The 27,924-nt window shown below is 40.8% G+C and overlaps 1 protein-coding gene across 11 annotated transcripts in view; it reads right to left on the bottom strand.

Moving 5' to 3' along the window:
- Ltbp1 (latent transforming growth factor beta binding protein 1) overlaps positions 1-27,924 on the bottom strand; it is a 400,428-nt gene that overhangs the window by 157,053 nt on the left and 215,451 nt on the right. For all 11 annotated transcript variants that reach the window (XM_042696612.1, XM_042696614.1, XM_042696613.1 and 8 more), the window contains 2 exons: positions 24,624-24,848; positions 22,220-22,494 (listed from right to left, as the gene is read on the bottom strand). In XM_042696612.1, the coding sequence (XP_042552546.1) occupies positions 22,220-22,494; positions 24,624-24,848 (500 nt within the window). The remainder of the gene's footprint in view (positions 1-22,219; positions 22,495-24,623; positions 24,849-27,924) is intronic.

The following is a 27,924-nucleotide window of genomic DNA, read 5'->3' as shown; positions in this document are numbered from 1 at the left end:
GTGAGAGAACAGTGCAAGAAATTAGGCAGATCCTCCTGATAGAGACTAAGGCTCCAGCACCCAAGCAATCTGACCTAGGGAGGTGCTGGTAGCTTTAAGCAAGACCAGACTGAACCTTACAGGAGGCTCAGAGATATGAGAAGACTCCTAACCAAACACAGGAGGCCAGATGAGGCTGAGAGGCAGGACTTTGACAGAGAATGGAGAAAGAAAAAGCCTAGAAAAGCCGATCCTGTCGTGTGAACCAATCCAAACACCAGTTGGTCAGGGAAGCCTACCCGATTGCCGTGCACCCCAACTGGACAGGTTCAAGCCTACGTCTCACATGTAAATACACAGTATTGAAGGGGCCCCTCTGATCTGCTCTACATCAACCCCTACACAATTTTCCAAATGGTTTCCAGAATCAACTTTTCAAAGATAAATCTGATCATAATGACTCATGCAGCCCTCCAGTGACTTTGTCTGCAAAGGACACATTCCCCAAGCATGAGAGAAAAACCTTTCCACCCCTGCCTGAGGCCACTTTGTAACCCCTGCACACATTATCCTTCAGGCATGCCACAGACCTCTGCATTATCCATCCACAGGAGCCATGTCTTTTCAGAAGCTGTGTCCTTTCCCTGTTGCCCCTGCCTTTCCTCTTCCCCCAAACCTTTTCATCTAAGCCTCCTGTCTCTCAGCTTCACTGATCTCTCCCTCTACACCACAGCTGGTTGTGCACAGTACCATCGCCTCTGATAGGCATTGTTGCTAAATGCAGATGTAACTTATCCTAGGAATGATTGTGAATGCTCAACAAAGGCTGAATGATTGAATGAATGAAGAAAACAACAAAGGAACAAACACCGAGGGAATGGAGGAAAAGACAAGTTGCAGTTCATTCAAGCAAATAATTGCAATGTGAACAGGGAAGGGAAGTGAGCCTGCCTTCCCTAGCTGGGAGCAACATAGTACCAGGAAGCTCTGGCCAGGGCCACCCTGAGAAGGACAGTGACAGGAGACAAGGGTCCCCTGGCAGGCCTCCCATCCATTATATCCTTTCTGTGGCAGGCCTGCATGCTCTCATGAGGCTCTAAGTCCCTATGTGGCCACATCATAAAGCAAAATCACCCCGGGGAGGCCCTCCCCAGCTCACGGGGCTTCAAAGCATCCCTCTGGAGCCCTTAGGTTTCTAGGATTTTGTAAGGTGACATGAGGCTGTGCCTTCCAAAAGCAGTACACTAGTGTGCCTTTAAAAGTGACCAAAAGTGACACGTGTCTCTAAGTAGCTACCAAAAAAAGCCAGAAATGGAGTTGTGACTCAGGTACAGCACTAGCGAGAAGATAGAGGAGGAGGAGGAGGAGGAGGAGGAGGAGGAGGAAGAGGAGGAGCAACAACACAACAACTACTACTACTACTACTACTCAGGGACAGCACCCAGGCCCTAAATTCAAGACCCATGACTGGCCCATGACACACACAAAAAAGTGACTGAGAAGTAAGAGAAGCCTAAAGACATGAGACATGAATTAGATGATGTTCTTACCAAAAGCATAGAATGCAGACTAGCATCTTTCTCATCATTGGAAAAGTGAGGACAAAATGCATATCAATGATGAACACTCTGCTTGACACATAGAAGGCCTGAGCCATCATCACCATTATCATTTATTGATTGATGTTTTTAATTCTAGATAAAAGTGATTTGCTTCAGATGTCTCATGTGACATCCCTACTGTCACATTCCCCAGGAAGCAGAGGCAGATGAACTGTAAGAGCTCTGTAAGACAAGCACTCAAAAGTACCAGACTCCACACAAAAAAGTTAATGAATGTCTCTGGAAAAACAAACTCAGTACGGAAACTGGGGACCTGTGGTTCCCATCTATAATCCTAGCTACCCAAGTGACTGAGATCTGAGGATCATAGTTCAAAGCCAGTCCTGGAAGGAAAGTCTGTAAGACTTTTATCTCCAATTAACCAGCAAAAGCTGGAAGTAGAACTGTGACTCAAGTGGCTAAGTGCCAGCCTTGAGTGAAAAAAACTAAAGGATAGCACCCAAGCACTGAGCTTAAACCCAGTCCTGGCACCTCTCTCAAAATAAAAAGTGTTGGAAGACATTTGGAGTTAGGTAAAATCCTCTAGATGAACCTGAAAAGATACCATTCTGGGTAAGACACGGATAAGAGTTCCAGAGGAAGTGAATCAGGACACGGTCACCATGCTGCCTGAAATGTGTACAGCCGCTCCCTCAAATATGCAGAGATGTGATCCAGCCTGCTTTCCTTGAGACAAGGGCTGCCCTATAGAACAACCCAGCTGGAGAAACAGTGCCCAAGTGACTCTGTGAGCCAGATATCACCGCCCTGTCTCAGCTAAATGTGGGTACCATCTGCTAGGTGAGAAAGCCACCTCCCAGGCCTGGACATGCCCCAGGACACAAGGAAGTAGGCTAAGTTGTGACAAGAACACTGGAGAAAATAACATGTTGAAGAGGTAGACAGGGAGAGACATAGAAACACACCTACATCTACACACGTGAGAGAGAGACAGAGAGACAGAGAGATGGCAGCAAGAGAGAAGGCAAAGATCCAACTTAAAACAAGCTACCTGACTCCAGCTAACACCCAGACTCCTTGAGCTTAATCAAAAAAAGCCTAAACCCAAAGCATGAATGACAGAAGGAGGAGGAAGGACAATGATTCCAATGTAAGACTAGAAATAGTAAAACCTCTGAAGCCCCCACTGTTACAATGTGGCTGCCAAAGCCAGCTTCTCATGCACTTCCAGTTTTATAAATCATCTAGCATCACATCAGATGCACATCACTCCTCTACTGGATTCTAGGTTCTTCCCTTAATCAAGCGAAAACACTCAACACTTGCTGATTTTTATATGCTCAAAATGTTATTAGCAGTTAAAATCCAATTTTCACCTTGGGTTCCTAGAATGTTTTATTTGGTAGGGCAAAAATAAATCATCTCTCTCTACAAAGTCTCCAAAAAGGTACAAGTATTTCGTTACATGATTCAAGCCACTTTATCCAATGGCTTTGTTTATGCGGGGCCCCAGCCAAGAGCAGCACAAGCCATCCAAAGCAATGGAATAAATGGCAGGGTAGGTGGGATCACAGCCCTGTGTGTTCGTCTCAGAACCGGGTCTGCACAGGACAAGAATGAGCTGCAAAGGATGAAGTCATAGGTACAACATCGCACAACGCTTTGTAGAAGTCCCTCCAGCCATTACATCATGAAGAGGCTTCGAGGTGCAGCCAGAAATCACACCTGAGAGACCACTGTGCTCATACTCCAGGCTCCTATCCAAGAGGCCGGGGAACAGCACGAGTCTCACCTGGATGTCACAAAGCTCTAGAGGAAAAGAAGTTGGAGCAAGGATCATCTTTCTCCTATACCCAAAGGCCACATTAGGAAAATAGAAAAGGATGAGGTTCGCATTCAGAATGTTTTCTTCAAAGAGTGGTAGACTCTGCTTCTCTGTGAGACATGGACTCTCCTCACATGGACACAGATTCACGGTAGCTACATTTCTGTGCGCAGATCAAGGTGATGTTCACAAGTTTGAAACACAAATAGATTTGGGAGAGGAACACAAAGGCGTGATGCCTAGGTGCAATTGCTCGTATAAAAGAATACGTATGGAAATGAACGTCAGGAAATGGAAATGAGGCATTTTATTTTTTACCTTCATTGTTGTTTTTGCTTTCTTTTTATCTAGTTTGTTCATCAATCTGTCTTTGAGAGGGGAAGGGAGGGTACAGAAATAGAGGGACAAAGGATGAACAAACGCAGCAGTGGTCATCACTAGGAATTACATTGAAAATGAACCATACAACTTGTGGGTAGGGATGAGAGGGTAAAACTGGGAGAAAAGCGAGGGAAAGGGTGACATTGTCCAAAAAGAGATGCATTCTTTACCCGACTTATGTACCTATAACCCCTCTGCGTATCACCTTTATAATAACGATGAAGAAAATTTTAAAAACAACTCAGAGCCAGGTACAGTTGTACATAACTGTAATCCTAGCTCTGTGGGTGCACAGCTCAGAAAAATGGTATTTCAAGGCCAATCCCAGGCCAAAAATATATATTGAACCTTCATCTCAATAAATAATAAGTTAGGTATATTGGTCATGCCTGAATCCCGGCTACATGAGAGATATAGTTAGCAAGATAGTGATCCAAGGATAGTCCCGGCCAAAAGCACAAGATTCTATCTGAAAAGCAACTAAAGCAAAGGGGATAGAAGTATGAGTTAAATGGTAGGGCACTAGCACAGGGCTTCACCGCAGTTGCCCCCACAAATATCCATGTCAAGCCAGGCGCCAGTGGCTCATGCCTGTCATCCTAGCTACTCAGGAGGCTGAGATCTGAGGACTGTAGTTCAAAGCCAGCCCAGGCAGGAAAGTCCCTGAGACTCTTATCTCCAATAAACCACTAGAAAACCGGAAGTGGCGCTGTAGCTCAAGCGGTAGAGCACTCACCTTGAGCTGGAGAGCACAGGGACCACACCCAAACCCAGAGTTCAAGAACCACGACTGACCAAAAAAAAAAAAAAGGTCCACCCATGAAACTATAGCCATAAAGAAGTGTGATCAGAGGCCAGGTGAGGGACCCAGCCTATGGCCTAAGGTGCTCTGGCTCAAAAGCCAGCAGACTCATGAAAACTCCTGGCCTATAAGCACTGAACACTTGGTCACACAGCCCTTGCCCCTTGTGTTGCATGTTGACAATACCCATATTCTTACTCAAACCAGTCTGGGAATTCCCCCAGGGAGATATCATTTGCAATCCAGGCTTGCAATGCTTGCCAATTTAAAACTCACTACTAGAGTGGCTTCGGAGACTTGTTAACTGAAAATGAGGGCACCGGGTCCTGGAAGGAGGTTTCCTAAGATTTAATGTTCACACTGGAAAACGGCTGGTACCTAAAGTACCCTTATTCCAGGAGCACTGGCTATACTGAGCAGGGTTCTGGTGAGGGAAAATCCAGTAGTCAAAGACAGAAAAGAGTGCTGGGTTGAAATCATGAGACTTAGACCAGAATCCCAACTGCTTACGAGCAGTTCCACAGATCATCCTGCTTCTCTGGGCCAGGGTTGAAATAATGACCCCAGAATGTTGACCTCAGAGGTTATGAAAATGAGCAGTACACATCCAAGAGGCAGTGGGACTGTAAAGAGGCAACCCTTTGGGATGTGATATAGGGTTGGCTGAGCAGAGCTTGCTTACAGACCTCAGCTAGTGACCTGCATTGGTTAAACCCTAAAACCAGAGTTAAAATGCTGGCCATCTTATAGGTTCTCTGAAGACATTTGTCAAAAGTGTTCAGGGGGCTGAGCTTGTAATCAGCTACTTGAGAGGCAGGGTTAAGAGAAAAGTAGTTTAAGGCTGACCTGAGGAGAAGTATGAGACCCTGCTGGACAGACATGGTGGCTTATAACTGCAATCCTGACTACTCAGGAAGTGGAGATCAGAGGGAAGACTGCAGTTTAACACCAGTCTTGGCAAAAAAAAAAATCCCAGTCTCAAACAATAAAAAGATGAGTGTGGTGGCATAAGGCTATGAAGAATGTATAAACAGAAGGATAGCAGTTCAAGCCAACTCAGACATACATTTAAGAACCTATACAGAAAATTACAAAAGCAAAAAGGGGTGGGGCCATGGCTCTAGTGATAGAGCAAGTATAAGGCCCTGAGTTCAAATTTCAATACTGTCAATAATAATAATAATAATAATAAAACATTCTACAATGAAGCATAAACACTTTCAGCTCAAAGAAAGAACATTTTTTTCTCAAAAATAAGAATAAGGCAGTAAGCCAAAGGAGCAAATAAAAACAAAACCTAAAATGTTAAAGTAACACAGATTCTTAAGGGATTGCACTGAGAGAAAACAAGGAAGAAAATAGAAGTCTGATTCATGGTAGCCTTTGCAAAAGCAAGCAGACTATGTTTAGGCAGGAAGTAAAACAAGGAAATGACTCAACAGCACTACAGGGGAAAAGGATTCTGGAGGACGGAACAGAGCAGGAGGCCAACCACACTGGGAGAAGACAGAGGAGGAGAGGCCACATGTGAAGGAACACAGGGAGTGGGCAAGAAAGGCAGGGCACAGGAGGAGCAAAGCCAGGAAGTGGTTTCCAAATTTGGAATTCGATTTGCGGTTGGATATAAAAATCATCCAGGAGACAGGGAAAAGAAGCATCATAGGTCCTCTCTCTTCCAAAGGTGATGAAGTTTTAGATTACTTCTAATTAAAGCAGTGGCATCTTTTAAATAATGGTCTAAGCAGAAGTATCAACAAATAAGGAGGAGGAAAAGGACGGATTAGAGGTTCTTATGAAGGTGGAGTTGCCTATATCTAATACATCTTCTTAAATGTTAAAAAAATTAGCAAGGATAGAGTATATCACTTATGGGGAAAAGAGAAGAAAGTACATTGAAGATAAATACAGTCAGGAATTTCCCCTAACAAATGCTGTCCAGACAGAGTAAAGAGGTATTTTAACACAAAGCAAAATTTCCAGCCACCTGCCATGTACCTGCACTAATCTGCCAGAATTCATACATTATAAATGGAAAGGAAGGTCATCTCTCCTTCTTATATAATTAAATGCCTTTTGTGCCCTGTAAAAAAGCAAGGTAAGTGTGTTGGTTAGACTTCGCATTACTATAACAAAATACCTGACATAAACATAAGAAGGGAAGGAATTCTTCTGGCTCATGATTTTGGAGGTTTCAGTCAGTGTAGAGGCCATGGCTCTGTTGATATGGGTCCACAGTGAGCATAGCCTCATGATGTAGGAAGCAGTGGCAGAGGTTATTCACCTCATGGTGGACTGGAAGAGGAGTAAAAGGGAAGAAACCAGAGACCAGGTGTAACCTTCAAAAGCATACTTTCAGTAACCTACTTCCTTCAGTAGATCCACCTTGTAATGTTTCCCCTGTCCCTCAAAACACCACCACCAGTTGGGGACCAAGCATTCAACACTTTAGTTCATGGGGGACACTTCATAGTCAGACTATAAACAGTAAGGATGACCCATAACTGAGTAAATGGCAAAGCACAGCTAAAGATAGACAAATGGAAATTCTCACTTCACAATTACCACCTACATGGCAGTCATGAAAAAACTCTTCACCTCTCCCTGCCTTTCTCCACCTCTATGAAATGAACTAAAAATGCCCATTCTCACAGAGTTCCCAAGAGGACTGGGAGCGTGCATGGGAGACAGACTCTGCATAAGAAATCACATAGCCACCACCTCCAGTCTCCCCATCCATATTTGGGTCCTTTTCCAAGGCCCTCCTTTAAAACCCTTGGATTATAGTAAAAGGAGCACATAATCTAATAGTTACTCAATATTCAATGCCCCAGATAACATTTCCAGCAGATTTTTGTATGAAAGCAAATAATTTAGTTAGATATAGTACTGAAAAGAAGGTACTCTTAAGATCTTCCTAAAACTACTCAACTTTTCTCAAAAGGGCTGCCTCTCATAAAGAATCAATGTTCAGTGAATGAATGCTATGGAAGCTTTGTATTGAATTCTGTTCAAGAAGTGCAGCATGGTATCACTGAGTTACAATAATTCTACTTATTAATGTCAATGTCCAAGAGCAGAAAATTTCACTCTGAAGACATTAAAGTCATGCTGCTGTGCTTTGATGCTGGAGGCCCAAGACCATGAGCTCTAGGCACCTCCATCTTCCGACCCCCACGCCCCCATCACAAGGCACGACAGCCCATGGCATTGTAGCCAAGACATGTCCTTGAGTATAATGGTCCTTTTGAGTTCTAGTATCAACAGTGGGTTGGGAAGTCTCTATCCGGAGAAAAGACAGCCTAAGAGTCAGGGTAGAATGGTAGAAAAAAAACCTGGACTAGTAACCAGGAAGCTTCTGTGAGACTCTGCCTGCTGTATACTCAATACAAGCTATTTAAGCCAATTGCCTCCCTGAATGTTACTAGCATTGGCAATAACACTGTTAAGACAGACTAAAACTGCCAATCTTCATTGACAAATGAATTGAATTAATGACTTCCTGACAGCTTTAGTGCAGGGAGCCTTAGATGCTCCTGGTCTTAGGTTGACACACTAGAAGCCATAATGAACATTTTGTCTAGTCCTAGCCTCCCAACTTGACCAGTGTTGACCATAATGAGCCTCCTTTGCATGATCTATTCCCTGTCATCCCTTTCCTGCCAACCTGGATACACAAAAAAGGCAACTCTCCCCTCTTTGAAAAGAATTGTGGCTATTCAATATCTCCTTTCTGGTTCTAATAAATAATCGTAATGAATTATGTTATTATTAATGAGAAATTATCCCATATGATGATAACCTTCAATTTTTTTTTTTTCTTTCGGTCATGGGACTTGAACTCTGGGCTTGGGTGCTGTCTTGTGCTCTTCAGCTCAAGGCGCGCGCTCTACCGCTTGAGCCACAGTGCCACTTCTGGTGTTCTAGTGGTTTATTGAAGATAAGACTCTCACAGACTTTCCTGCCTGGGCTGGCTTTGAACCATGATGCTCAGATCTCAGCCTCCTGAGTAGCTAGGATTAAAGGCGTGAGCCACCAGAGCCCCACTAGACCTTCAAATTTTGTCTGCATGAAGTATGTATGTGTGTCACATGGTGGGCCATCAACCTACACTGCACAGATGTCCTCCACATCATCCCCAAGGCAGGTGCCATCCTTGCCTTCACCCACATTCAGAAGCATGCTATTCTAGCATGTGGGCACAAAATCTTGAGGATTATGAGAGGGAGAAGAAAGCTATACCCGCAAGACTGTAAATCGGGTTGAGGAATGTGAATCCCATTCTGGACATCTTGGATGTCTTTCTGCAAGCACCAGCATGAGGCCCTTCATGGGAAAATCTCGTGACTGTACATGCGGGATTGTCAGATTCACCCAGATTTCATCACGGTTCTTCTTTGCCTCCTCTCTCAGTCTTCCACTAGGATAGAAACATCTCCCCTTCGGCAAAGTAACTCCTGATCTCCTTCTGAGTAAAATGGCATTCTAGCTTGTGGTTCTACTTGGGCTCCAAATTAAAGTAGAAAACCTCAGGAGAGTGCTACAGTGCCAGTCTACTAGAACATGAAATATAGTGACTTCCATGTGCCAAGAAGAAAAGGGTCCAAATCTTTGAATCCTATCACTAATGGAACCGGAGAAACGTATCTGATTCATTTGTCCTACAGGTCCATTGTCAGAAAGAGAATTTTGTGGGATGGAGCCCTGGCTGGCTAACAGGCATTGTCTCATAAAAAAGAAGAAGAAGAAAATGCTTAAATACTTCCAGATTTTCTAAAAGAAGTTGTAAAAAAATTTGTTTTGGCTCAAGCAGAACATTCTTTATAGGCAAAGGTTTTTAGGGTTTTTTTTTTAAAGTCCACTCAGCTTTCTTTTATTAGAGTAATTAAAACAATGTTAGGCATTTGGGGTATCTGATACAAGCATAATCCTGTGATATTTCAGGCTATTGATTTTATAAAATATCTACTATGACTAGGGCATTAGTTGTTGGAAATATATCCACATCGATTTCTGACAGTGTATTTGTTTAAAGCCTCCTCAAGCCAAACCATGGGCTTCAAGGAATTCCAGACCACTTTCGTTTATGAAATGGTATTTTTTAAGTTATACTAAGGCAAAAGTGGGTTTTTATGTTAACATACAAAAGGAAAAAAAATCTTTGGGGTAAAACTTAAGATTGTACTTGACATCTTTCCTAAAGAAGCAAACCAACCTGAGCTGACTGCTTTCTCCACCTCTACAGCAATTTGAACATGTCACCGGCCAAAAATCTCCAGGTTGTAACCTGTGTATGTAGTGGCTCTTCGTAAGTGGCTAAAAGAATAATTATCATCATGATTCTGTTCTGACATAATTCTAGTAGGTCTTACTAACGAGGCAAAACAACATAAATCATAAATCTCAGTCGGAGGCAGTGAGTAGGTCAAATTTAAGTTTTACTACCAAGGAGATACCTGAAAATAAAAAGTTCTCATGTTGAAATAGGAAATAAAGATGGGCAATAAATAAAGGAAATAAATAGAAGCATGGGTATTACTGCCTTGCGGATCAATATTCTGCAAAAGGATGAACGATCAAGGCATTTGTTTTCCCACAATGATTATTTCTTTAACTACTGAGAAAATGTTACTATGTGTAGCTTCATTGCTCACCAGTTCCTTTTGTCTACATAGAGATAATGATAGGAATAAAAACACATTTGAGGCTTCCAGGGACCATGTGAAATTATGACACGTGCCACACATATGGTTAAGGGTTCCATTTTTCTGTCTCAACCAAGCACACAGGACTCACAACTGCTAATTACCCATGGTTTGGATGGCAGTCACAGAGAAAAACAAAAAGCCACAAATAAAAGTAACAGGTTCATTTATATCCCTGGATGTCCCCAGAAGAGGGACAATTACTGCCTACCAAAGAACCATTTGTGTGCTTTCATTTGCAAGCTCGCTAACTGTCTCTGCTCAGGTTGAGCTGAACTGTCCCATACCCTGGATGGGCTTGACGAGAGATGTTTATCTCCTCACAGTCCTAGGGCCTGAAAGACCATAACCAGGGATCAGCATAATCCATTCCTGCTTTATCGACAGCAGTCATCTGGCTGTGTGTTCACGTGACCTCTTTCTCGTGAATGTGCAGGAAAAGTGATGGAAATAGCAAGTTCTCCTCTCTCCTTTCTTCTTAAGACATTGACTCTAGTTGTCAGGATTCTCCCCTATGACCTTATTGAGCCCTAATTTTCTCCTTTCTGGCCCTATCCCTCGTTATACTGGGGAAAAGAGGGAGAGTTTTTAGAAGCAACTCTCTTCCCTGTGGGAATTAAAGAAATCAGGTAATCTGAATTGCACAGCAGTAAACGTGGCAGAAAGATCCTCTGCTCCAGTTCCTGACCAATTGGCAAAGCAGAGCCCTCTGTTCACCTGTAGTCATCTAGTGCATGAAAAATGTTAAGTTCTGTTAGGTTTATTTGTTACTTCAGCACAACCTAGTATGATCAGTATGAATGCAATGATAGATGATTCATCTGTGCCCACAACTGAGCTCAATCCATAAATGGCCTTGCACCAGAGCACACAGGCAGATGAAGGAGAGCAAAGAGACACAAAAGAAACACTTAAAGATGACTAAATTAAAAATAGTCAAGTTTAGATACAATGCAGTAAGAATTCGTGGGAGAAGAAATATGCATTGAAGAAGTACTAGAACACTGCTTTCTGGAGAATGTGACACTTGAGGGGAATTTCAAGTCAGGCTGGGTTTGTGAGATCAAGTCTGGTAGTCCCTGTACTGAGATTTTTTTTGAGCATTTGTTCCGTGTATATATTCATATTGGTGGTAGCTAAAATTATGGAAAGGAAAAAAGATGTCAAAATTGTCATAGAGTATTATTATAGGACTCAGATGTCTGGGTAGTCTTGGCCAATCCAGCTATTTGAGAAATGATAAAACACAGGCCGAGTTTACTAAAATGGAATGAGAGTGAGCGACTTGAGTTGGATCTAGTACAAGCTAGCCCCAGCCTTTCTGAACCTCAAGTTTCACATAAGCACATGAGAGACAAGAATACCTACTTTTCCTGTCTCTCATATTGTTTTGAAGGACGAATATGGTCAGAAATGTGAACGCACTCTATCATCTATCAATTTTATAAAAATGCACTGTTTTCCTAAGAGGTTTGCCCCAAAGCCACAGAATCTTAAGAGTGTATTCTTAACTTTGTCAAAGCTTGCCCATTCTAAACAAGACCTCTGCAAAAGTGGTCATCTTGGAGGCATTGTTGTCTTTGTTCCAAATGTTTAGAACTTTTCTGTTCAAATTTTAGACTTCTTTTCAGAACTTAAGCCATATGTTAAATATCCTCCATGGTGGCAAATCCTTGCTCACGGGAGTTGACTATTGAAAGCTTTCAGAAAGAAAATAGTAAGGGCTGGAGTATGGCTCAAGCAGTAGGGTACTTGTCCAACAAACAAAAGGCCCTGAGTTCAAACCCAATACTTCTGGGAAGGGGTGAGGAAGAAAGGAAAAATAAGTGAGCTAAAGAATAATTTCTTGGCTTTGAACTAATTCTCATGAACTGACCTCATAGAACAGAATATTCAATTTTACACACATTTTTTTCTTACATAGACCAAAGAAGACATAGAAGAGCAAAAGAGAGAAAACAGAATCATCTTCACATTAAAGATGGAACAGGGCAGTGATGGGGAGAATTTGTCATTCTCGGCATAGAGCCGCATACCTTTTCTCACTACTTCATAGAACAGAGTCCCAAGGATTCATCTTCTAGGAAACCAGATGATTCTACTTCACTTTAACGAATCTCAATTTCAAGGTACTGAACAGAGCCCAGAAACAACAGATCCTAGAAATGCCAACTGTCTGTCTTTATTAAGCACATCTTATAATGTATACAGCCTAAAACAATCATCAAGTCAAGCCGTGGTGTCTTTAAACTACTTACAACGTGCTCAGAATTGACATATTCAAATACAATAACCATAAAACATTGTTGATTTGCCAATCAGAAGTTTCTTTAACCTGTCTTCACTCTAAGCTGGTCCAAAATTGTCTTTGACATCAAAAGAGTCTAAAAATTCATAGGTACATTATTTTAGTGTGTCCAAGCAGTATAAAAATGGAAAACTGATATTCCATGTCCTGATAAAGCTATCTCCACTACCAATAAAATGGGAAATTATCTAAGAGACAAGGAGTCAGGGAGGAAAGCAAAGAAAATGCACAAGTCTGTTTCTCTGTTGAACACACGAGGGAGAGCCAAGCCCAAAGCTCTAAGACCCTTGGTTTCCCAGGAGATGTGTGTCTTTGTGAAGACGGGACATTAGGCTAAAGGCAGGGTCCCATCCGGATCCCACCCATGCTCTGAAGGGGCTCGACTCCAGTTCTAACATCCTAATGTCTCAGTCCCACATCCATCATCCAAATAAAATGAGCAGCTCCCTCTCCACTGGCAGAAGCCCAGTAATATACAGACATGTTGTATTTCACATGCGGTGTTTTTCTCTTTCGGAGCTCACCCCTGTCTTTACTGCTCTTCCTCAGCTCCAGGCAAGAGGTACTTGCATGAAGTGAATCTGGCAGAGGTTGCTGGAATGAGACCAGCGGTCACTTGGAGCTCCTGCATCTATCATAGAGATGCTTCAACACCTTCAGTGATTCCTTCTGCTGTTGACACAGGTAACGTTTGGCAAGGGTGGCTATGAAGGACAGTCATGTGAGAGCCACTGGGGACAACCAGACTCACTAGCACTCAATTAAATATTTCTTACATTATGCCAAAAAGAGTACTTAAGAGGGACACTGAAGAAAAACCCAGATGGCAGAGGAAGTGGCTGGTGTTAATGACTTATTCCACCTGAAGGAGGCCAAACTTCAGCAAATGCAATCAGCACACTTCAGCTGAGCTCTGCTTATGGAGGTGATGGATATCTGGGAGAGCCAGTCCTGCCTTCCCCAATCTCTGCCCAGCAGCACCTCCGAAAGACAAAGACCACTGCCCTGACCAAGCTCATACCACTGGAGAGGGCCTCTAAGGGTACAGGGCCTCAGTAAAGAGAGGGAGAGAGAGCCCGTGACTCTCTCTGCTCACCACCACCCTCTGCTGACCCAGCCAGCTGACTTAATGCTTCCCACTTAAATGACAGTACATAGGTGAACAGTCAAAAGCTCTTGGTATCATCTGGTGCCAGTAGCTCACAACTGTAATCCTAACTACTCAGGAGGCTGAAATCTGAGGATCATGGTTCGAAACCAGCCCAGGCAGGAAAATCCCTGTGAGACTCTTCCAATAAACTACTCAAAAAAGCTGGAAGTGGTGCTGTGTCTCAAGTAGTAGAGCACTAGCCTTGAGCACAAAGAGGCTCAGGGACAGTGCCTAGGCCCCAAGTTCAAGCCCCAGGACTGGCAGGGAAAAAATGCTCTTGGTAAAATGTTTATCTTTTTTATTCTTCAGACTTCTAATCTATTTAGGTAGCCCATGGGCTCTGTTTTGGGGATGAACCAATGTGAAAATGGGTAAAATGATTCTTTCATGAATTCTGTTAGGATAAAACTAGTATCCAGGATAGCAGGGGAAAAACAAAGGAGGGGGTAACAATGCTCGATAGGAAATGTACTCATTGCCTTACTCATATAACTGTAGCTCCTCTGTACAGTATCTTTACAATAAAAAACATATTAAAAACTAGTATCCCATGACTGCTTAAGGTCTCACTCTAGTAATGTTTATATAGACAGGATAAAACAAACTTTATAGTGATTCGAGAGCAGGTTAGATTTAACTGAGCAATAAATCAATTTCCCATCATTGAGACAAGATTGTTCTTTTGTAACTTGGAAAAAAATTATATTAAGTGAAGTAAGCCAGGCCCAAAGAAACATAGGCCCCATGGTTTCCCTTATTTGCAATATCTAGTATATGTATGAGTCAAGCGGAAAAGGTCAGATAATGTGATGTTAGGAAAATGGACCCTTAGATATGTATTTTAATGTTTTTTTCTTTCATGCATGTGTTTCTAAGGCATTTATAAGATTATTTCTTTGTTGCTTTGTATGTCCCTCCCCCACAGTATAACCCCTGCTTTCATTATATTTGATGTCAGTATAACTTGTGGAGGAGATGGGGAAAAACAAGTCGTTTAAGGATACAGGTGGACCTGTTGCAACAATGAGAAGTACAAGTTGTCATGTCCAAAACGAGCTTTACAACATCGGTGCAGGGAGGGGGTAGGGGGGGGGAGGAGAAGGATTGGGATTGGGGGGTAGGGGGGTGGCTGGGAAGGGATGAGAAGGGTAAACAAAGGAGGAGGGTGCAATGCTTGGTAAGAAATGTACGCATTATCCTGCCCATGTAATTGTAACCCCTCTGTACAGTATGTTCACAAATAAAATAAAATTAAATTAAAAAAAAAGAAAAAAAAAGATTGTTCTTTTGTCTGCAGCAGATCTTATCTACATCTCTATCTATCCAGCCATCCAGCTACTCACTCAACCACCCACCCACCCACCCATCTTTTCCTTGCCACCATGAATTAGTAAATGCCACATCTATTTCCAAGGTTTCTCACTGATCAATACACAATCGAAACCAAGAAATACTTTTTCCTTTAAAGTACTGAGACTGAGAGTAATTGGTACTCTCAGCCATGCAATGAAGATACTTTCCAATTGAGCTCACATTTTCCCATCAATTTTTCAATAATGCTTACTATTTAAACAAGAGTTAAGTGCCTTTTTTTTTGTCCTTTTACAATGTTTTTGTACCTTCATAGTGAGGTGTGTGTTTGTGTGTGTGTATGTGTACGTGTGTGTGTGCATGTGTGTACATGTGTGCTTCCGTGAAAAATTTTAGAGCTTGATTTATCTGCCAAAGAGATGTATCTCCAAATAATCTTTTTTATTTCTCCAATAGTCCCTTCTGTTTCCATTTTTTCTTCCTAGGAGAACCACTGAAACAACTTTTGGCATCCCTGAGAGAATCTCAACCAGGTTTTCTGTCACTTCAATTCACTTTTGCCCCATGACTTATTATTTATATGATAAATAATTAAAAGAAAGAGCTATCCAATGACATCAGGATTTCACATCACAGACTGTTCCTTTCTGTTTTCTAATTCTCTATAAAGCTTATTTTCTTCTGTAGAGTATACATGGAAATCTTCATTTTAAGAGTGTGTTTCTTGCAGTTTTCCCTGCTTTCTGAGAGGCTGAGAGTTGCAAACTATGAACATAAATCCATGTATGATTTGAGCATCTTTATCTCTGCCAGAGTCTTATTCTCTTTGCTTAATTCTACTTTGAGTTTTGTAGTAATGCTGTACTTCTTACAGCAGAAAACTCTGGTGTTTAAATGTGAAGGCTCGGCTCTTTCAGCATTTGCAATAGGAAGTTATTGAATTTTTCTTTCTGTCTCCTCTGTAACGCCTGGGTCTAATTATAGGGTATGTTTCCGCATTCCACGAAGAGCCCCTGGCCGTACAACCAGGCAATGGCAGAGCTGGCATAGACGTGGGACCCTGGGCTCTACCCATGATCCTTTCTATACAAACTCCTTTCCATACCTTCTAGCAGGATAAGGTCACTGTAAGATATTTGCTGCCAGCAGTTGGGCAATAAAGTAACACATAGTTGAAACAACCAATTCAGATGCCAACTAAGTTTCAAATTTAGGTCACTGTGAAGTGAACCGATTTAAAACAAAGATGAACTCATGACAAAAAAAAAAAAAACCTGTATATATTTAATGTCCCTGTGATACAGTAATAGATCTGAATAGTATTTTGTGAAACTCAGCCTCTCCTCAGAGATGGAAAACAGCATGGAAAGATTCAAGTCTTAAGCTCATGAAAACACAAGATTTCCCTGAAAGGAGCCAGTAATTATAACCACTGGAGTTGTAATTCTAACTTGATCACAGTGAACAAACTCACAAATGTTTTCAAATATATATGGAGAACCACAATTACTCCAAGTAGCACAGAAACCTAAGTCTACCAAAATTACAACTTGTCAATTATTTCAAGCTTGATTTATGTGCAAGAAATCCATTCCTTTTAGATACTTGGCATGTTCTACTCATTTCTGTTCTTTAAATTAATTAAGTGGTGTTCATAGGCATCTTGATTCACATAAAAATATCAGTACTTTATATGACCTTAAAACAAGAAACAAGTTTTGATCCTGTCATCGCTTGGATATGAAATGCACCCCCATCCCCCCAAGGCTTTTATGCTGGGGACTTGGTCTCCACCTCATAGTGCTATCCTAGGAGATTCTAGAAACTTAGAAAGCAGGATCTAACTGAAGGAAGTATGTCACTGAAGTGGGTCCCTGGGAGGTGCCTTTGATCCCTTCCTATGGCTGTCTTCTTAAGAGTGACCTTGGCCCCTTCCTATGTCTTTCTTCTTCCTGTCTACCATGAGGAAGGAAGTTCCTCTGGCACTCTTCTCAAGGTGAAAAATACTATACAAATTTCCAATCTTATTATTCTCATTCTTGTCTCTTTATCGCACAATCCAAAGAAATGTCATCTGTTGTCATGAATGTAACAATCATCACTGAGTACTAAAATTCTCCACTAACTTCTGTCATTAATAACTTGAAAACAATCTTGGATTCTATTATATACAAGAATACAACATTCTTCACATCAAGGATGGAGCTGCTTATAACAAAACTGCAGTCCTGTATCATCTGTTCATGGTCTTCCTGTGAGAGTCAGCTTGTTAATCACAATGAACATTTATCTGATTTCTGAAGCAAGAATGCGCAGAACAGTCTAACTCATCATCATCTGTTCCTTCACAACAGCCCATCATCAAATCCTGATACTTCACTCTTCATAAAATACCTTATATTTATTTATTTATTTTCAACTCTACTCCTATTTGAACTACCCATCATTGCATGCTTGACACAAGGCCAATTTCCTTTCCCTAGCCTTCTCATGTCTACAGCCCTTATACCCAGCCCATTAAAAGTTAAAACTCTTAAAATTCTTCTTCAAAAAAATATATTAAATGAGCTGGTGTCAGTAGCTCATTCATGCCTCAAATCTCAGGAGGCCGAGCTTCAGGATTGCAGTTGTAAGCCAGCCTGGCAAAAAAAGTCTATGAGGACTAGATATATGCTGGACAGGGTTATGGCTCAAATGGTAGAATGCCAGTGTAGATGAAAAAACTGAGCTAGAACGCAATGCCCTGAGTTCAAGCCACATACATAGAAAACATATTAAATGCATTAAGTCTGCATTTTTAAACTCGGTTTAAAAGCCATATTATTATAGTTACAAATCTAGGAAATTTTTAAGTATGCTGATCTGTTCCAAGACTACAACAATGATCACCTGAATATAGACCTCACTTAAAAATAATTGCTGTCTTTTCATTTTTAATGTGTGAAATACACTTGAAAATAAATTGTAGACATTAACAAACTTCACCCCTAAAATTTCTCAGATTCAGCTATCTGAATTTTTGTTTCACAGAAGAAACTTGATCATCCCCAAATACCATTTAATAACTAGTTCTTATTCAAATTCCACCAATTATTCTCCAAATGATCTCTGGGTTGGTTTTTTGTTTTTTAAACCCCAATTTAATGAAGATTCATACCTCATATTTGTTGTTGTATCTCACATTATTTTTTGGTCACTGTGGGGTTTGAATTCTGGGCCTGGGTGCTGTCCCTCAGCTCTTCAGCTCAAGGCCAGTGTTCTACCACTTGAGCCCAGCACCACTTCTGGTTTTCTTGTGGTTAATTGGAAATAAGAGTCTCTTGGACTTTCCTGCCTGGGCTGCCTTTGAACTGTGATCCTCAGATCTCAGCCTCCTGAGTAGCTAGGATTATAGGCTGAGCCACTGGCACCTGACTGTTGTTGTATTTCTTTAGTTTCTTTCTAGAAAAGTCATCTCACTTTTGTTTCTAGTACAAATCTTTTTTTTTTTTCTATATGTGACATTTTTGGCTTCTTTCTTTATCCTCAGTGTTCTTGTTCCCTGACAGATGTAGGCATGTATAAACATTTGATTAGATTCAGGTTAGATTTTTGTTTTCTGGTGGTACTGGGGTTTGAATTCAGAGCCTTGTGCTTGCTTGGCTTTCTTGTTCTACTACATAAGCCATGCCTTCAACTCTGCTTTCTCATGGGATTTTCTGCCTAGCTTTGAATCACCATCTTCCAGATCTCAGCTTCCTGAGTCGTTAGGACTACTGATGTGAGCCACTGATGTCCAGCCTAGATGTTTTTGACAAGAACACTTTAAGAATGGTGTTGTAAAAATCATCTTGGTCACGTGAGGAGGCATATAATATTAGGTTGTCGCTTACTGACAGTGTTGAGCTGGGGTGCTTGGTCAAGGAAGTTCTGGAACTCTTTGATCTGGCCACCAAGTCATCCCTTCTATTCTATGCCACAGGTGTAACAGGATTACCATTTATGCAAATGTTGGGAGGAAGCCCACGCTGTCTTACGTCTCTGACCTCCTCTGAGTCCTCTTTCATCTTCTTCTGGCAATATCCTCTTACCTCCGTTTAGTGTTCACCCTTTTCTCTATGTAAATTTCATTTCCTTACCCACTGTTCATCATCTTCCATCATCCAAACAATTATGACATTCTATGCAGTATATATTCTTTCCAATCCCAAGTTAATGATCTTACTTATTAGATTGTACCACAGAAATAAGGACTATTTCTGCCAAGTTTATTTTGCATATAATCTCTCACAGGAACACATCAACACAGGTGCTTAGTGGTTACCATGCCATTACGGGGTTCAATGGTTACAACCTGCAACAAGTAAAAGTGCTCTTAATGAGAAAAGCAATAGTATGTATGTAGATTTGTTTGAATGGTGGTGGTGGTGGTGGTGTGTGTGTGTATATATGGGTGTGTGTGTGTGTGTGTGTGTTCTACTAAAATCTCCCTGTACATCTATACAGTGCCTATGTTTGCAAACCAATGACAGAAAGTACAAGTGTTATCTACCATTTTTAGGACATATGCAATTGATGGTTATTTATGAGTAGTGCATTTGTTTAAGTGCTTGTCCTAATTGGACAAACTACCTCAAGTAATCATAAGGATTTAGCAACACTTCTCACAAACATGAAGACAAACAAGCAGACATGAAAATGCATCCTGAAAACAGGTCTTATTTTGAAGCTTTGTGTTGGTAACCACACATGCAAAAAGAATTAAGAACTGAGATCACTGTCTGGACCATTCAGACCAAAAGTCAGAGACATATCCAGATAACGTTGCAAGTATGAAGGATTTGGTTAACTCCATTCATTATACAATTCAAGGGTATCGTCCAGTTGAGATTTATAAGTAAATAATTTGCTCCCATCTAGTTAGCACCAGCTGCCTAATATTATAGAAGAATAACAAGTTTGCTATGTCTCATTTTCATGCCTTGTATCATCTGTGTTCCAACTTGGAAACTGGGGAGAAAGGTACTGGGCACACAGTTTTAAAAGGATCTGCTTTTTCCCTTCACTATGAGCAACCTAAGCTGGAATGACTAAACAATGCAAATGGCACCAAATTCATCCTCTGACTCCAAAGTCAGTCTGGGAGTACATCACGAAGTTAAGAAGTTTAACTTCAGCTTCACAGTTCTTGTTCATTCTCTATCCTACCTAGGCCCTCAGCAGAGATATCTAGTAAAACAAAACAAAACAAAAACTAGATGCATGTAAGTGAATGATGCTCCTTCTCTCCCAAAACATTTGTTAATTTGGAGTCCAGTGGAGAAGTAAAAAAGCTATGTCAGACTTCTTGTCATGGTGACAAAATACCTTAGCAAATAACTCAAGGCAGGAATGATTATCTTGGCTTATAGTTTCAGAGGTTGCAGTCATGGTAGGCTGGTTCCATGTTTCTGAGGGTCAGGGAGGTACAGCGTGGCAGCAGGGCATGGCAGCTAGGAAGCAGTGATAGGAAGGGGCCACAGCAAGACACATCTCCCAAAACCACACCCAATGACTTACTTCCTCCAAGAGCCTCAGATCCACAGTTCTACCACCACCCCCTAGTCTATTCAAATTTGCCCATCAGGGGGTTCAGTATTTGATTAGGTCAGAGTCCTTGTGATCTAATCTTCCCTAGAAACACCCTCACAACATACCCAGGTCTGTGCTTCACTAATCTATGAGTTTCCCCATCCAGTGAAATTGAAAATCAAGATTAACCACAGCCTTCCATGTGGTGGACATTTCGGGTATCCACAGGCAGAGAAAGATTGCATCTGGAAGATGGAGGGCTTCCTTTTCTCACTGAAGTTGTATGACATAACTATAAGCAACCACCTACTCTGACTATTTTTTAAGCATGATTTTATCAGTGTCTACTAAGCTACTATTGGCATTGTTCCATGACATTTACAAAGTAGGACTTCACATTAATTATTTTGTTTAATCTTACCTCATGAGCACTGTTATTCTTGCCTCTATTTTGAAGATAAGAAGCTGGTTCCTTGCCAAGTGCTAGACTCAGGGCTCTAAGTAAGGTCTTGAAGCTCTCCATAATCCTCTTTACTTTCCCACTTGCTGCCCTCCTTTCAGGTCTAACAGACCCACTTTCCCTGCTACCTTTAAGGAGTTAAAGGTAGTAATACTACATCAGCTTACTCAATATGAAAGAGTATTTTCCAGGCTTCTAAAGCAGGAGCGATTGATTCTACTATACTCACGTACATACATCCCCTCTCTCTGCACACACACACACACACACACACACACACACACACACACACACACACACACACACACACACACAGAGCGCTAAAGTTATAGCAAGTCCAATGACTATTAAAACACACTTCAAACAATCCATGCAGCAGGTTCATATCTATAATTCTAGCTACTCTAGAGGGTAAGATGTGGAGGGTCAGGGTTTGAGATCAACCTGGGCAAGTGAGTCTGCCAGTCTCCACCTCCAAACTAACTAACTAAAAAGCAGAACTAGAGGCATGGCTCAAGTGGGAGGGTACCAGCCAAGCAAGCAAGCTGAGCAAGTATGAGACCTTGAGTTAAAAATAAATCTATGCTTTGCTGTTTTAGTTACTACATTTTTCAGAAGAAAATGAAAGAATTAAGATTGAAATCTTAATTCTATGAATCACTACTGCCTAATAGGTTCAAAATTCAGATGTATCTACTAACATGCAAATTGTGACAAAATGCGCAAATATACGCTAACATCTTTGCAGAATGTTCCTTTTGTTCTTCTTGCCTGGCACATGTTTTCTACCCAGTTCACCCTCACTAAAAAATAAGAATAATCATAAACTTTAAGCAATATCTCTGAAAGTTCACTACTTACTGTTACTCTACACATGACAGATCATCGATTTTTCCATTCTAGGGGCCACAGAGTAAATATTTTAGGTGTTACAGGCCATGTGACTTTATTGAAACTATTCAGTATTATCATCTCAGCATGAAAACTGGCCATTAGACAATCTGTAAGTGAACAAGCATGGCTCTATTCCAATAAAACTTTATTTAAACAAACAGGCCTATGGCTCACTGTCTGCCAACCCCTTCTCTAGAAAATCATTTTTATGAGGTCTATTTGGTTTTGGTTTTTGTTGTTTTTAGTAGAACGATCTAGAATTTACCACTGAAACAGGCTGAGCTGTGTTGCTTACCTGTGACCCGATGGTTTCCTGGAAGCAGCGGCCAAGCTGTGTCTTGGCAGCCACCGGATAGACGTGTGGGAGGAGCTGCTGGTGAGGGTATGTGGAGTGCGCCGTCTGGGTCTTCTGGGCAGGGAGCCCTTGGTATGATACTTGGGACTGGCCTGGCTGAGATTCCTTTACCTTCTGTCCAGTGGGGCCATCAATTCTTGAAACCTGATGTATCTGGACGGAAGCCTCAGGAGGGTGCTTCACGTGGATGTTAACTATGTTGGGAGGAAATTTCACTGAAACAGATTGGGAGGAAGTTTTGTCAGTCATGGCTAAGTGTGAGACAAGTCAGAAATTTTTTAATGTGAAGTAAGTTCTACGTAAGGACACATAGATGCATGGATAGGTATGGTACATGGGATAAATTAGGTGAATTTAAAGTGTATCTTTCTGTGTGGCACAATGGTCAAAATGATCAAGCAAGGGCTATGAAAGCAGCTCTTCACCTTGAACCAGAGCTATCTGTGCCTAGGTTCATTACTAGACTCTTATCTGACCACTGGCAGTATCTTTCTTTACATGTTTCTGTTCTTGCCTTTAGGCAAGGCCTCTTTGAACCCCGAGACTGCTTTCATCCATTCTTAGCCATTTCTCTGTGCTCTGAAAGTTCATATTAGTAATTAAGATTAAGATAAAGAACCCATGTTGCCAGTGGCCTAGCCTATCCAGTGGCCTTAGTAGTACTTGGCAAATTAATACCAACGAAATTGATGTAGCTTGTCCATTCATTGTTATGTAATTAATTTTGAAATCATGAGAAGACAAAAAGACTCAGAAGATATATACAATAAGGCCTTATACCTTAATTTGTGTATTTAAAAATGAAATTGCATATGTTGGAAATGAACTTTACAACTTCGGGGGTAGGGGGAATGGGGAGAGGTGGGGGAGGGAAGGGATAGTAGGAGAAAAACAAAGGAGGGAGTAACACTGCTGGACAAGAAATGTACCCATTACCTTACTCATGTAACTGTAACCCTTATGTCCAGCATCTTTACAATGAAATAATTTTTTAAATGAAATTGCAATTTTAGAGATATTAAAATCTCAAACAAGGCTGGCATGGTGGCACACCTTTATGATTCAGGCACGTGGAAGGCTGAGATAGTGGACAAGTTTGAAGTCATCCTGGGCTACATAGCAAGACACAAAACAGCCAGGAGCCAACAGCTCACACCTGTAATCCTTGCTCAGAAGGCTGAGATCCTTAGGATTGTATTTCAAGGCTAGTCTGGGAAGAAAACATCTGAGAACTACAATCTCCCAAATAAGCAGCAAAAAGCCAGACCAGAACTGTGGCTCAAGTAGTAGAACACCAGCTGATCTACCACAAAGCCTTGATTTCAAACCCCAGTACAAAAAAAAGACCAAAAAAACTTCTTGCAGAAACATACTTATGAAACAAAAATATCCATTTCCCTCAAGTCATAAAATTCTGAAATGTATGCTGCTCATTAACATAGATTAGAATTCTTATCAAAGGCATCAAAACTCTAGAATTTAATTATTTATTTTCAAAGATTCCCCACTGTAGAAATGACAATACTTGCATTTTTCCAGAGATTCAGGCTTACCAAGCACAATTGTCTTGTCCATAAAAAAAACACAATGTGTAAATTCTTTTGTGCTAATGACGTGCACACATACACACACACACACACACATACACACACACACACACACAATACCAAAAAATGGTGATTTTTATACCTGTAACCAGATGGAATGAATCTCTTCCCGTTTAAAACAAAATCTCATTTTCTGATACAACAATTCAGGTTTTAAAGAATAAGAGCCAGTAACATTTCTCTGACCCCCACTTTAAAAAAAAAAATGTGTACTTATAAAGATGCCAGGTTTAAAAAAATGAATTAGTCACAGGATTTCTGAGCTCCAAGTGACCCAGTTTACCTTCCTCTACAGATGAGCAGAGATCATGTGACCATTGAGCACTAAAACCAACCTCTCTTCAATTACAACTCATGGACGGACGGGGGCTGAAAGGCCCCACTACTTTATTGGTACTGTGGGGGTCACCCTCAAGTTGCTCCTCTTTGTTCCCCAGCCACATCAAGACAGCATTGTGCAATCCCATGTTAGTGGCAAGAGTCACTAGAAAAGGATAGACTCTTTTTCATTTTCTTATTTCCAACACTGTAGTCCTTCATGGCCAAGAAAGTTCTGTAACCACATGCTTGGGCCCCCATGCTGTCTCTATTTTGAGTCCTCAGACACAAGGTTGCACACACCTTTTGGTTTCAATACCAGCCCTGGCCATCAAAGAGACCTCGCTTCTCTTTGGCTTTGACAGGTTCACAGGGGTCTGTGGGATCAATGGGCAAAAGGACAATAACAAAAAGCTTACCTTTGACTCCTTGTTGGCTGGTCATGGTTAGAGGCAAGGTATGTGTGGAATGGATGACATGTGTGCCCAGTGCTTTACCTGGCTGTTGGGAATGTTGGTAAAGTTTAGGCACACTGGCACCATGGACTGGGATCTGACAAAGCTTTCCTGTGAAGTTTGGAGGGCATTGACATTTGTCCCTTGAACTGCACTGTCCACCATTCATACATGGAAGATGGCAGATTACTGCAAGGGAAGAGGAAATATGGAGAGTTAGTTTCTGAAACCAACCAATCAAACCCTCCAGAAACACAAGCCATTAACATTACAGCCATTACATTCCCACTGGCTTTAGAAATGGTAAACTCAGGTAAATACTTAGCTGAAGAATTCTTATTATTCATTACCTACTCGGTTGTCAGATTCTTCACTGAAAAATGTTTGTGTCTTTTCATCAAAAAATTGGTATCTAGTTTTCATTTTTGGCTGTATTTTTGTCAAGTTTGGGTGTCAGGTACTCCTGGCTGCATTGATATGTTTGGTAGCATTCCTTGGCTTTTTTTTTTTTTTTCAGTACTAGATTTTGAACTCAGTGCCTCAACCTTGTTAGGCAGGCATCCTCAGTGAACCACGCTTCCGGTCCCATGTTTTGCACTGGTAATTTTGAAATAAGGTCTTGCTTTTTAGCCAAACCCATAGCTGGACCACAGTCATACTATTTTATGTTCCCTGCCACAGCAGGCATGACAAATGTCCACCACCACGTCCAGATTCTTCTACTGCACTGGAGTCTTGCAAACTTTTCATCCAGACTGTCTGGAATCACAGTTCTCTTGATATCAAACTCCTTAATAGGTTAGAAATGGCAGTAACACTACACTGCTCTCAGCTACTGGTTGAGAAGGGATCTTGTGAAACTTATGCTAGAGCTGCACTCAAACCCAAATTCTCTCAATCTCTAAAGCTCAAGTAGGTAGGATTACAGGCATATCCACCAGCTCCAGGCTTTTGTTTTCTACTCTGCGTTCTAATTTGAGATGCACTGGTATTTGGTTACTCTTTGAAGGTCTGGTAGAATTCATCATTAAATCCATCCAGTCCTGGCTTTTCTGAGTTGGAAGACTAATCACTGCCTCAATTTCATTGCTCATTATAAAGGTGATCAAGTTGCTTACATATTCTTGTTTCATAGGTCATGTGTGTATATAAATTTTTTGTTCTTCTAGATTTTCCAGTATATTGAAATACAGTTTTTTAATAGTCCCTAATGATTCTCTGAATTTCACTGGTGTTTTTTGTTATAATACTTTTTCATCTCTAATTTTATTAATTCTAGTTTCTCTCTTTTGGTCAGCTTCAATAAGGGTTTGTGGATCTTGTTTTTCATTTCAAAAAAATTTATTTCAGTGATTGTTTGGATCATTCTTTAAGTTTCCACTTCACTAATTTCAGTCATGGTCTTTACTATTTCTTTCTGTCTACTTAGTTTTGGCTTGACTTATTCTTGTTTTCCAAAAGGCTTGAGGGAAGTCATTAGTTTATATATGGGCAATCTGATGTTTTTAGTCAGGTAAAGAATTTCAGAATTCTTCTTATCCTTTAAAAACTATCACATTTATCTGCTTTAAACTGTCAACTTTAAAAAAGTAAAGCCTCTTCTCAATGATGATTTCTTCCATATCTTACTCTTATTAAATCCTCTTCTATGACCATATTTTTTCAGAAAAACAATTGCTAACTTCCCAACACACCATAAGGGAAGGGTAAGCTATGACCTCCCTTCCTCTACTCTTCTCCACAGAAACTATTCTTAGTAAGGTCACTGGTGGTCTCCATGTTCCTAAATCCAATGGATGGATTTCAGTCTTCCTTCATTTATGTGGCATCTTACTATTCTGTTCCTTTGTTCTTTCCTATCTCACTTTAATATTCGTTAAATATTGATAGATTTCATGATTCAATCTTAAAAGTCTTCACTAACGCTCCACACTCCTCTATGATTTCATATGCTCAAGTCACCCAAACCTCTAACAATTTCCTGCTGAGCTTCCGGAACAAAGCTTTCTTCTGAGATTCAAACTATCTAGTACTACATATTTCCATGTAGATGTCCCACAATATCTCAAATTCAAGATGCCTAATCCTTCACTCATCATCTTCCTTCCCATACTGTAGACATTTCTATCTACTTCTTTTCCATTCCTAGGCCTTTGTTCTTTCTGCATCTTCATCACTTATGAATATACCTCATTGTGCATAATAACATAATTCACTAAACTTTACAGTCTTCAACTTTTTCCATGTGGAATCCTTCACCTGAAATACTTCTTATCTGGCCCCCTTCAGCTACCTACCTTCCTACTTAACCCTCACTTCTGCATAGGAGTTCATTCATTACCATCATGCCACATACAAATCTTCCTATACAACTACTGTCCAGCTGCATCTCTGCATGTATCATCACTCCACTAGAATTAAATGAAGTCAGAGAATGTGTCTTGTAATAATTTACCTGTAGCATGTACCTCTAGAAGAAATAATGAAGGCCTGAACTATTTGTGCCTATCACTTTATCAAATGCCATTCTGTAGTAGAGAAGTCTCTACCCTTCAAATGCTTAAAAAGCATGAGTTTAGACAATATATAACTAGAAATACAAATCAGAAAATAACTCACAATTGGAAAATGTGAAATATAAATGGAATATGAAATATAAATAGAAGTTCTGAGAAAAGAAAAGTTGTTTCTAGGAAATCCAAAAAGCACTTTCCAAAGAGAGAGATCATCTGGGACAGGTCCTTAAGACTGACAAGATTCAGAATGCAGGAAAGTGCATGCTATGCTATGGAGACACTAGTATAAATAAACGAGGGAGAAGATAGTGAATAAATCCATCTTGCTAAAACTACAGTTCCTCAGAGAAGGGAAAGGTATCCAGTGATAAACTGGAAGAAGTAGGTTTGAGTCTGACTGTGGAAGTTACTAATGGCCCACTAAGTGGTTTAGATTTTATTCTGTAATGAGTGAGCTACTCTATGGACTTCAAGAAGAGGATTAAGCAAGGTTGATGAGTGTTTGGAAGGAGTACTCTGGGTGTGGCAGCAGGATTAGTTGAAAACGAAAGTGACAAAGATGGTTTAAGTCAGTTAGGAAACTATCATCATAATTGGCAGACAAGTTGAAAACCATAGGCATGGAAAGAAATATGAAGTAATACAATGCCGAAGGAAAGACCAGTAGAACCTGGAGACAGAAGTAGGAGGGAAAAGGTTGGCCAGGAAAGAAGAGAGGGAACAGAGGAAGGAGAGCATTGGAAAATAAA

This window comes from Dipodomys spectabilis, unplaced genomic scaffold (genome assembly GCF_019054845.1).
Source record: "Dipodomys spectabilis isolate Male_0828 unplaced genomic scaffold, ASM1905484v1 ptg000210l, whole genome shotgun sequence".
Taxonomy (NCBI): Eukaryota; Metazoa; Chordata; class Mammalia; order Rodentia; family Heteromyidae; genus Dipodomys; species Dipodomys spectabilis.
This window is presented reverse-complemented; position numbering and strand designations above follow the sequence as displayed.